Source organism: Dreissena polymorpha, chromosome 3 (genome assembly GCF_020536995.1).
Source record: "Dreissena polymorpha isolate Duluth1 chromosome 3, UMN_Dpol_1.0, whole genome shotgun sequence".
Taxonomy (NCBI): Eukaryota; Metazoa; Mollusca; class Bivalvia; order Myida; family Dreissenidae; genus Dreissena; species Dreissena polymorpha.
This window is the reverse complement of record NC_068357.1, coordinates 120,799,578-120,812,557: the sequence shown is the minus strand read 5'-3', so window position 1 is coordinate 120,812,557 and position 12,980 is coordinate 120,799,578. Positions and strand designations below refer to the sequence as shown.

At 34.6% G+C, this 12,980-nt stretch overlaps 1 protein-coding gene across 1 annotated transcript; it reads right to left on the bottom strand.

Moving 5' to 3' along the window:
- Window positions 1-4,693: 4,693 nt before the first annotated feature.
- On the bottom strand, window positions 4,694-8,762 carry LOC127871244 (perlucin-like protein). The gene is made up of 5 exons (XM_052413996.1): window positions 8,638-8,762; window positions 8,126-8,214; window positions 7,537-7,627; window positions 7,132-7,366; window positions 4,694-5,095 (listed from the first exon to the last, which is right to left on the bottom strand). The coding sequence occupies exons 1-5, from the start codon at window positions 8,690-8,692 to the stop codon at window positions 4,963-4,965; spliced, it is 603 nt and encodes a 200-aa protein (XP_052269956.1). The 5' UTR covers window positions 8,693-8,762; the 3' UTR covers window positions 4,694-4,962.
- Between the last annotated feature and the right edge of the window lie 4,218 nt (window positions 8,763-12,980).

Sequence of the window (12,980 nt, the reverse complement as noted above, 5' to 3'; positions counted from 1 at the left end):
ATAGTCGCTGTAAAGTTAATATAGATCAAAGTCGTAAATAAAATCGTTAGGTGTTCAATTATGCCCGAACATAGTCGGGTTTTATACATGACAATACACCGAAACGAATCCGGACCGACAAACCCGTTCGGTTGAGACAGAGATTCTGTTTGCACAGGAACTGAGTTCAGCAGATTGCAGTGCCTTTATGATTGTTTAACTGGTAGTATTACCTGCGCTAAAACCAATCAATGACCTGTTCTACCAGATCACGAGTTACCAAAATGTCTCACGTCCGAAAACAGTTCTGAACATGCGTGCATATGTCCCTCTTGGATATGTGTTGGCTCACTAAATAATATATATTGATTCAATAAATGGTGAACATTAATATTATCATGCGTAGATAAATTTTAATAGTTAAATTGTCTCTTTTAACAGTTGGAGCTTAAGAAATTCGCACGTTTTGGAGCTCCATAAAATATTAAAGCTATTCTTTAATAAACGTCTTATATGATATTTAAACACGCTTTCATAAACCGAAAATGGTGCTAGTGTATGACTTGGAGAAGTATACTTATGATTTAACACCTACACATTTGCAAACAAAATATGTATTAGATACTTTGACAAATTAATAACGTTTACCGTGGCAATCAAAACGACACTGATTTGAGCACAACTTCAACAATACCGTTCAAGTAGAAAGTGACACATTGATTTGATTACATGCAATCACAAGTATCAATATTTGAGCGGACAATTTTATTTTATTCCTTGAAAATAAAAAAGCTTCCAGCATGTAAAGGGTAAAAGCATCATAGCAAAGTCCACACACTTTGACATGACCATAGTTCACAACATTAACACCACAACGGCTAAACTGTGTATATTATGTGTGTGATTAATAATTCATCTGCTTTAGTTATACATTATAGTATTTCAAATAGTCTTTATTTCTTACATCTTACATCTCTTTAGATAAGGACAAGCCTATTCAAAAATGTCAGCGAGATAATTTGATTGTGGACAGGCTGCCTATCACATTAGTACATGCTTGGCGTCGAAGTACCTTTTTCAAAAGCACGGCAATGGCATATTTAGATAAAATACATCAACAGGATAACACGATAACTCATTTTTTTCAAGTACTAGTGATACAATTCTGTTTATATGAACATCGTTCTGGTAAAAACTTTGCTTAATGTATGAGCGTAAAGTGTCGTCCAAGATCAGCCTGTCCATACCGTACAAGCTTACCCGTGACGACTCTTTTCATCTGAACTAGATTTTCGCTAAGAAGAGACTTCTTCAAACAAACAAATATCATAAAAGCTGAAAGTATCGTCCCTAATAAGCCTATGTGTACATGCAATAAGCCCGCTTTTCCAAGAGCGAGGCTAAAATAATGAAATTTTATAAGAATTTCTGCCACGCAAGCCAACACCATAAACAGTAGCAAAATAGATACTGATCTTTTCGTTACACAAATTTACTTGACGGTAATATCATGCAGGATCTCATTGCACATTGTTAGGAAAAATATATGATATTCTTGTTTTAACAAGATTGATCTTCGGGACACGACGCTGAGATATGCCTTCTGGCTATTGTGTTCTCACACAGCTAATGTCCATGTTGTGTCAAGATGTCACAAAGAAGACACCATAATCAACACAGAAAGCTGCACGTCAAGTCACGATGTCACTGAGAGAACACCATAACCAGCACATATAGTTCCTCGTCATGTCTCGATGTCTTTGAGAGGAGTCCATAACCAGCAAAGCTAGCTTCTCGTCGTGTCGCAATTTCACCGAGAGAACACCATAACCAGCACATTTAGCTCCAAGTCGTGTCTCGATGCCACCAAGAGGACAGCAAAAACAGAACCGCTGCATCATGCCTGGTAAGCAATTAAAAAACGTTTTGGGTGCATAAATAATTGCTCCTATAAAATATAATTATCGATGGATATTGCTTAAGTGGACTTTGCAATTGGGATTCATTTTATCGTATAAACCGTCGGTTATTGTTCATAAAACTATATATTCCATTTTTTATCAAGACATGACATAAAAAAACATGTGTGTTTGAGTATTTGTTAAAACATTTTTTGACATTTGGGTATTTCATTGTCAGTCTTCCACCAACCACAGAACGACGATTGGCTGGTTACACGCGCGTCTACAGCAGGCAGCTTTGGTGTAGACAAATGAAGACGATGACGATGGCGACGATGGTGATAGTGATGACGATGATGATGATGATGATGGTGATGATGATGATAATGAAGATGATGATGATGATGATGATGATGATGATGATGATGATGATGATGATGATGATGATTATCCTTTAATGTGATCTGCAGGCCACATTTCTTCATAAATGAAGTTGACATATCGAAATATAGGAGAATACATTAAGTCATACTTACGAGTAATCCGTTCTAGAATACTCTTCTTCTTAAAATATTATATATTTTTGAAAATTAAGAACCATAAATTCGTGTGTTTACGTTGTGTGAGAACAGACATTGTGTGCGACTTTGATATGTCTTGGCTTCCGTATAGGTTAGATCTTCGGTTTAGCTATAAACAGGTGAGTAAAAATGTTTAAATTCATTACATTAAAATGAAATGTGTTTCGTTCAGATGGTTATCGATTTATTTTTCAAATATCTGATTAAAATTAATAGTCTCCCAAAACCATTAAATACTCTTTAGTTTTATTACTTGCTTCAGAACAATTTAGATTAGAAAGTTTTTGTATTGTTCTATAAAACATATATATCGCAGGAAGTGTGGAAAAATAAACCTATACAAAGTTTAGTTTTGATTTGATATTTCAAACATTTATTAATGAGATCTTTATCCGAGCGCCACATAACTAAACATTCAGTATAAATATATTACATATTCCTATCATAGCTTGACCATAGGGTTACGAAAATGTATGAATTTATGTCAAAAAGCATATTTCAGTTGTTCGCAGTGTTCAGCCTTACAATTCTTACCGTGATTGTGCTGCTCATAGATTTAGATTTAGCGAGTTTTAAAGCGATTTTTCTTCTGATTTACCTTGGATATATTATGCCGACGCACACAATCTGGCGGAAGATGGTGAAGAAGGGGGCGGGGCAATCGCCGAGGGGCGCTCGCTTTAGACCCAGAGCCATATACGACAACTTTCACCACCAAATGGCAGTAATGGTGTTTAAAGTACTGAAACCAAGATATCGTTACACCAAATGCTTATGCGAATTCCATATAATTCCGACTCGATATATATGCATATTTACGCGAATCATCTCAAAATTATAAAAGTTGGCCTCTTGTGTGTTCGAAAAGTAAATATTGACGATACACGACGGACAACACCCGGCGGGCAAAATTATAACGTTAACAATGCCTTTTTACATAGTTTTAGGCATGCTATTCACCTTTTTGAAAGCTTTATTAAACGTTGTTTTCAACAGCCGGTTTTGAAAATTTGAATGTTATTTAAAACCAGCGAGTACCAAAGAATGCTGTTTGGAAATTAATCTTTGCAAAAACATCCAAGTCATGTAGTCTGTTTTATTAAACATGCATTGAGTTTACTTAGTTTTTTTTCGAGTATATTGCTCGTATAATATTATACCATGGATTTTTCAATTGAATCCAATTTGTATGCGCTCGTTAAGCTTATGCGTAAAGTGTCGTCCAAGATTAAGCTACGAAGTCCACACAGAATAATAAGGGACGAGTTAATCCGCTTTTATTGAAATGTTCGTTGAGAAAAATTCTTTTTTCAATGAAACTCCAGTCTAAGCGGAGAGTCGTCCAAGGTTAGCTGCGGGGACTGTACAAGCCAATCTGGGACAACACTTTAAACACATGCAATAAACCTGGCTTTCACAGAGCGCCGTCAAAACACTTAACATATTTCTTGAATTGCAAATATTTTCTTCCAGCTACATAAACAAAGAAAAGCGATATGAAAACACTTTTGATGCATACGAGACTGCATTTACTTCATGGTACGTGCTTGAATGAAAAAAAAACAACACTTTTTTTTTAAATTAAGTACCATCAAATTGAGAAGTGTAAAAATACGTGTAAGTGTAATGTATTCTATATAACAATCCATCCATAATTTCAGTATATTTGAATAGAAAGCTTTTGAAAATTCAAATGAACTTGCGTATTGTTTAAAGGGGCCTTTTTCACAGATATTGGCATGTATTGAAGTTTGTCATTAAATGCTTATATTGAACATGTATACATTTGATCTAAAAAGCTCCAGAAAAAAAAACAAGAATAAAATTAAAGAAAGAAAAAAGTAACCCTCAACTGGGTTCATACCACTGACACCTGGAGCCCTGGAGTAAATGTCTATCGCTTTGGCCAATCGGCCATCCGTGCTCATAGAAAAATAGATGTATTTCATACGTTATATAAGAAATCCTCGTACTATTACAAAATATAACGACAACAACATAAATTTCCAAATTATGCAATCGTTTCGCGTTGCAACGCTTTATGGTTTTCAGGTTTTTAAATCGTCAAAAGATGGATATAATGGGTATTTTAGAGCATGGTAAACTTTTTGAACAGAGCACGGCTCAGTATATACTCCTTTTAATCAATGTATAAATAAAGTGGTGTAAACATAACCGCAGCGTAAGGCAAGTAGTCGCCCTCTGTTGTTCTTAACGACAACAAACTTGATTTTGTAGCGCTATTTATTCTCTTAATGCATGATGTAATTACGCCATCAACTGAAACAAGCGAAAGCGTGAACAACAGTTGCACAATAATAACCAATCATGTATCATGTATAATATTAATTCAACGTGTTTTACTGACTAGTTGTAATATAAGAAAAACAAACACTTAATCCACGGCCACAGCAATAAATCAAATAAATCATACACCCTGTTCCTGACGTTGTTGAAATATGGGACTTTAAATTGATCAACTAAAAACTCCATATGATTGTTCAGCAATCCACATCCCGCGGACTGACATCCTTGTATTCATACATTTGCTCATAATACCAGTCGTAGTAGCCATGTTTGTTCTTGTAGACGCGAGTGCTGCCAAGCGGATACCTTTCTGTTGTTGGCGGAAGGCTGCGAAAACAACACATTTCAAGACAAAATCAATCGTTATTCTTATTAACGGTAACACTTAGTGTTAATATTATACTCAAGCGTGTGGGGTTAACTTGTTATACATATAGACAATCCCAGAATCGATAAATTGTCCGCCGCCATATTGGCTATCACGTGACCCGCTGCCATGACGGTACTGAAGAATCTGGTAGACTACAGCGTTCCAAGATCTCACAATAACCAAACATTTGGGACATTAATGAATTATATTTCATTTCGTTAAAAAATAAAGTTAGATTTCTAGCATTTGTGCCTCTACAACAATATTCAGTAACAACATGTTTAAGGCCGAAATAGCTGGGTGTTTAAAGTACTCCTTTCAGTAATGTCTTTGCTTTAAACATACTTATTTCTTTTTTTAATGCAATTATTCGACTATAATTTTAAAGGTTATATCAAAATCTAAAGTGTGAAATAAGCTTTGTGATTTTTAGCGTTAATAGTTCCGGGGATATTATTTAGCGAAACTTTCAAAAATTTATTTTCGAGGTACACGATTTTATTGAAAATCAGATTTCAGCCTTTGTAAAAATTTTCTGCATAAAAACTAATTCCGGAGATACTAATTAAGAAAATTTATAAGATTCAAGACCGATGCAGACTTTTTTCATGAATAATACATTACCTTTTTAAAACATTTATTATTTCGTTATGAATATTTCTTATTTAAATCTTTTTTTAAAGGTAATTCAAAAATCTATAGCCGGAATAAAGTATGTGATTTTAATTAAAAGTGGTCCGGAAATAAGCGAACTCAGTACAAATCTGGGTAGATGCTCACCTTTTTTATTTAAAAGTATCTGGTTTAGTCTTAAACTTCTGTGTTTTTGTATTAATACCTTGATTTAAAATTCTCTTTCAAGCATAAACAAAATATCTAGCCGGAAATGATTTTTTGTGAATTTTGTTAATTTACGTGAACGAGTACGGAAGATATTACCGGTAATTGGCGCAGAGGTCTATAAATACAGATGTTTCTTAATACATCTTTGATTAGCGAGAATGTGTAAGATTTCAGAACATGGCAGAGTTTTTTATTGAAAAGTGCATATTTGCTTTTGCCTTTATCTTTATTTTTATTTTATTATTAAAATAGCATTTTACTGGTTCAATCAAGGTCTAAAGCACCAAAACCTATTTTTGTGTTATTCTCAATATTAACTTTACTGATTTCTTGCTTTATTATATTATATAAATAAAATGTAAATGTACGATAAAAGTGTTAAAAATGACGCATGTGGAGCCTTAAGTAAATTTAAATAGACCCAATAGTGTTCGATACACTCCATAAACGTATTAATTTCTTTATTAAATTTAGATTTAAAATAAACACTTAAAACTCGAACAAAATAAGGGAAGTTTTTCTTCGTAAATTACGGATTGTCAAATTCAAGCAAGATAAATGGTTTTTAAAAAACCCATCTGCGATCGCGGCGCGAAAGCATTCCCTCAGTGGGAGACGATGCCCCAAGGGTGGATTAAAATTGTTAATTGATATGTCTGTGACACTACATTCCTCACATGTGTAGACGCCGTTATAAAGATAAGATACCATGCGTCACATTCAAATAACATGTTAAATGACAATCAAGGCCATATTCATGCTGAGTTTTATGACCCTTAAAAATGTAGATGAACCTTGTTTCTATTAATCACCAATAAGTGATAACGTTATATTTTTAATACGAACTATTATGTGATGATCAAATCGATAACATAAACTATTTCAATCTTCAAATATATGAAATATAATCGTTTCACTTCCTTTAATTGTTCAAGTACCTATACAAATATAAAGGTACCCATATCGTTATTTAGTACCGTCATGGCGGCGCATGCGGTTAATCAGGGGCGGTAATCCGGGAGTTATCGATTTCTGGGATTGTCTATAGAAAAGTAACCATATGAAACTGCTGACATAGTCATGAGTAGAATACGATACGTATTAACGTTGAGTATCATGGCTTGATGCACAACTTACTTACATTGCTTACCCGGCATGATAGCAGAGAAAGTTCATTTTCTCCTCACATGATACGGCCACCCATTTGTAGGCGAGAGACTCGGAAATGTACACGCAATTCCGGGCGCCGTCATCCGAGGTTCCAGTACCGGAAGTTGATTCCCAATTGGTGAAGTTGAGCGCCTTCTTGTCGTTCATTCTCTTCCAGTCCTTGGGGTTCAACAGATCCGTGAAGTCCAGCCAAAACTTACCCGGAAAGATGGTACCTGGCAACAGCACAAGTCTTTTGTGTCAAAAAGGTATTGTCTTTTGCAAAAGCGGACGTAAATTTTGAATTAGACACCATGCAACACATGCAATATGGTATCAATGTTCAAATCGTGTTGCTAATTATTGAATAATCTTTGTCAACAATGCATATATGTATCTACTATACCTTTCATTCTGCGAAGAGCGCCCTCTGCCGCAGTTGCCATGGACTGGGACACAGGGGAGAGTAAAGCTCCACCCAATACCTCGCAGTACGACTGAAATAGTAATAATAATACACATGATCAGAAGTATACTAAAATTCCCCACTCATCTTTAAATACTAATAATTTGTAATTTTCGTATATATAACGTAGACATACAAGTCTTGTACACGTACAGTGGATGCGATTTTATGTAGAGTTTATATATCGACCCGCAAAGGCTAATCAGGGACGACACTATTCGCTTTTATGATATTAAAAACAATCAAGTTTAGGCGTTAAGTGTCGTCCCTGATTAGCCTGTGCTGACTGCAGGCTAATCAAGGACGACACTTTACGCAGAGTCATTAAACCCCCTTTTCACAGAGCACGGCTCATATTTTCATGCATACTGATTTTGATGATTTCGATTTCTTTGCTTTAACTCATGACACATTTACGAACAAAATCGCGTTTCGTCATATGTTGAACGAGCGTCTATTACCATGAAATAGTATATAACAGACGGAAAACGTTACTAAGCTAAATTGAGTGAATCATTATTGTGCTTACCCTGGCATCTATCCATGTGACATTAAGGGCCACTGTGCGGTAACATCCGTCTGAGTGGCGACAGAAACCGTCTGGACACACCGCGCCTCCTGTCGATGGTAATTATAAAGTTACACTCATGATTGAAAACATGAAGCTTCAAAACGTTATGTCTTTACTCTAGTGACAATCCAAATGACATTAGTGTAAGGATAATATCAAATTGTCTATACAATAAATGGTTATACATTCGATAAAACATACACTAGATTTCAAATTGACTAAATACTTCCACTGTATGTCATCTAAATGCAAAGTAGATTTTATAAATACACGTACATATGCAATATTAAGCATTAACTACAAATATCAGGTTTACATTAAAGTGTGTTTTTTCGCATACACCCTCGTATTCAAAATGTCTGCATGTTAATTATGTCAATAAATCTTTCGGCATCTGCATCAATACAATATTTTTGAAAACATGGATTCTAATTCCTTTAAGTTAAGAACATTTAAATACACGATCTTACCTTTTGCGATAAGGATCCAGATCAATACCAGAGACAATGTCCCGTCTTTAGTCATTCTGCTTGTCTCTAGTCTCTGACTGGCGGACAGGCACCGCAGTATTGTAGGCAGTCGCAGTTCCCAGACCTGTAATTTTCTGCATTTTTTTGTAAAGCATATGTTTTAGTCATTTTTGCAGATTTAGATTAAAGGCGCATTAACGTTTCAAAGAAGTAGTCGTCGCATAATGGGTTTGTATTCAAAATTTGTTTGTATGTTATTGCATGATTAAAAACGTGAGTGATTCAACGCCTAAACGACATATTAGCTGTTAAATTTATATAGGTTATTAAGATTAGATGGTTTACCTGTATCTAGGATTTTGCTTTAATACATTTCTGTCATATTTAAAATGCTCGAGTGCTCGCTTGTAAAGTAATTTAATTTTGATCATACGAAACCTCGTGTAAACGTAACATGCCTTTATTATGCTCTTTAAGATATATAACAATATTTAACAATATTTGCATGCAATTGTTTTGAGGTATACATACTACAAACAACTAATACAACATTTGCAATTATGTAGGCTGCTTTTTCGATTTTTGAAAAGAATTTTGGTTGCTGGTAAATACAAACTGTTTAACAGCTATTCTAACTGCCTCTTTAAACACGCTATCAAAATCATGTGTTTGTCTTATTTCTAGTGCTTTGCTAACATAAAAATGCTTTCAAATTTGAATGAGTGAATTGGTTCACTCAAGATATACGAGTTCTTTGTGAACGCTTGTGCCTTTTTCCCACGGCCGACCGAAATAAAACGCGCTTATATAGAAAACAACTTGACGTTATTATAACATACTGCATTTCTATTACACAATGTAGACATCTATTGGTTTTATAACCCCGATGTTTTTTATCGACAGTTCAAAGTTATTGACGCCATCATGTTTAAACGTTTAAAACTTGTTTAAGTTGTATGTATTGTCTTGAATTGTGAAAACAATCAGTCACCTGCTATAAGCTTTTCCTCAGCAAAGTTCAATATAATCCGATAGCTTACGATCTAACTGTGTACGCGACAATAGGACTAAAGTTTTCCATTAGTTTCATTTACGCTATATAAACAAGAGTAGAATTAGCGAAACATATAGTACGAATATTTTAATAAACATATTTTACATAACCGGAGGTATGGCCCTTTTATCAAAATAATGCTTAACTTTAGCCGAACGCGACTAAAACCGTCCAGCCGGATGAAACGTTACAAAAATTTAACCAGCATGCGATATTCCCCCTGTTGTGTTCAATCAAAGCCGGGGTTGTGGCCCTTAATTACAAATACATGTTTGACTTGAGTCGCGAATCGCTCAAAATGTAAAGCAGCGTGGGTGATGAAATATTTAAAACATATTAAACTATTTTTAATTGTAAAGTTCCTTTTACGGACACGCGTTTTAATATAAAAAAAACACCGACAATCTTCATACAACTGTTCAATAGCGTTTTTCGGATATTTTCGTAAACCCGTAAACAAATGTATGCTATACTTTTGAATTATATAAGCATAAACTGCATACACTCTGCATCAGCACTATAAAGCAAACATAGTTAGAAAATTGTGTATAGACCTCAAGTTTCATCAACAAGAGAGGTACATTGAAACACTGCTATGTGTTTGGTAGAGCGCTGTTCTACAAATCCGTTTGATTTTCGTGACTTGTGTGGGCCATTGTTATTAATTGTTTCTGCCCTCCCCCCTCTACAATTGATTTACGTAAGGAATTTTTCTCTTACTGGCATAAGTATGTGCATTGAGTTCTGACTGCTTAAAGGGATCTCTTCACGTTTTGGTAAATTGACAAAATTGAAAAAAGTTGTTTCAGATTCGCAAATTTTCTGTTAAGTTATGATATTTGTGAGGAAACAGTAATACTGAACATTTACCATGTTCTAATATAGCCATTATATGCATCTTTTGACGATTTAAAAACCTGAAAATTATCAAGCGTTGCAACGCGAAACGATTGAATAATTTGAAGAGTTCTGTTGTTGTCGTTTAATTTTGTGAAAAATTGAAGATTGCTTATATAAAGTATAAAATACGTCTCTTATAGATACTTGGCAGGATGGCCGAGCGGTCTAATTGGTTTTTACTCCAGGACTCCGGGGGTCACTGGTTCGAGCCCTACTGCGGGCTACTTTTTTTCCTTTTTTTAATTTTATTCTTGATTTTTTACTGGAGCTTTTTAGATCCAATGTTTAAATTTATCAATATAAAGCATTTAATGACAAACTTCAAAATGTGCCAAAATCTGTGAAAAGGCCCCTTTAATATGCGTTCCCAGGAACAGTTTGTGAGTAAATAAACTGACCGTAAATAATGTATTCATATGTAGTAATATATTCAAAGATTTGGAAATTTCACACCGTTGTTATTTTGTATAATATGCGTTTGTTTGTCCATTTTACGGTCATGATTATTAATAGTTTTTCTCTCAAATATGTACGTACTGGATATATTATTTTAACAAATACTGATCACATTCAGATCACACGTCTTGTTTTCCCGGAGAAACACATAATTTATATGTAGGTTCTGGCGAACTGGTGTTTTGTTCAGATTTCTGTGGGAAATAAATACGAATAATCAGCAGGAGACATGTCAAGTGTAATAAAACAAATTAGTTTTAGCACCGTTTAATTTTTAGAAGTTGTTTGTTTGCACAATCTATTAAAGGCACGCTGACTACAGTCGCGCTGTTAAAGGCAACAAGTGATTTATATGCGTTAACTTGGGACGGTTGGGGACATATATTGTCTCATTTGTAACAAATTCCAATCAAAGCGCTGAAGGCACTGAAGATGTTCGCTATTGCATAATTTAACACGCAATTCATTTTTGAAAATCAATCGCAAGTTTGAAATGAACACACGCCATTCAACTTTATAAAGTGTGTGTCATAGCGCACGGGTCGAGTTTTGTGTGCACTTTTTATCATCCTTATTATTTCATAGAAATAACGAAGACAAAATAAAAACAACATGCTTTTTGAAAGTTCTGAAAGCATAGAAAGTATGATTAAAAAATGGTAATGATAACTTAATATAAAGAAAATTTGCAGTCACCATCATATAAAAGGAATATTTTTTCTGATATCAAATGACTATCTCACCAAGAATATAAATTCATAATGAAAGTTCCGTGTACAAAACTTTTGATTTTTGACACCATATACAAATTCAAAATATACAATAATCTTCGTATCTTGTATATGGAGGAATAAAAGTATATAAACATTGCTGTTTATGCTTTACTTGTTACCCGTGCATTTCACACGGTGTCAACAACGCTAACATAAACATAGGTATAGAGCACTAATGCGCTTTTAGGCGTAGCTGTTTCAGTTTTCATCTTAGTGTCTTTTACATAACGCCAACAGACACGCATGAATATTTTCGAATATTTAATAAGCTGATTCGAGATACAACCTCTGAATTTTTGCTACATCACTGCGTATGTGCTCAATTCAAAGAATGTAGCACTGTTCAGTGTAAGAAATTCCGGACTACTCTCTGTATGCTCAAACGACACAAATTGTGGCCCTGTTACAATTACGCGTTACAATCCATCTCGCAGAATTTCTCTTTCGCCTCCAAGATGAGAAAACAATCATTAGCGAAATAGTATAGTGTCACAATAAGAGAAAATCGTTTAATTATAGTACCACAATATTTGCCGTACTTGGTCAGCACGTCTGGAAATCATTCCTTAATGTGTGGATAGGCTGCCATTATTAACAAGTTTGCTATTTTCAATTCAATTTTGTATCAAAAAGCATTGTTCTTAAATGTGGCATTTTCAATTCGCAATGAGATTTGTAATGACCCTCGTCATGCGAAAATGGGTCTTATTCCATATGCGCCCATCATATAAATAGCCCACTCAGCTCTCCCTCCTTCTGGTAAGAAGAAACATAACATATTGAGTGATTTTAAAGCGAACAGCATCGCCTATGGCCTGACTGCGCAAAAGCACATGTTGGGTTTAACAAACGCTTGCCGAAACGCATAAGACCCATTTTTCGCATGACGGCGCTATTTACGTGTGATTTAAATGTGTCGAAAGAAAACTGCGTTTAAATCAAATATAAACATACGATATATTTCGATAGTGAAGAAAGATACTCATAACAAGGCATATGAGGACACATATGAAGTGCTTTCCCGTAGTATATTTTTTATTTACTCGCACTAATGTGTGGTTTGACAATGCTAACACACATTTCATGCGGTGAATATGCAGCGTACAAGTGAAAAACACAACACAATAGTTTAACTTTTGTTTAATTGTATTTAATTATTT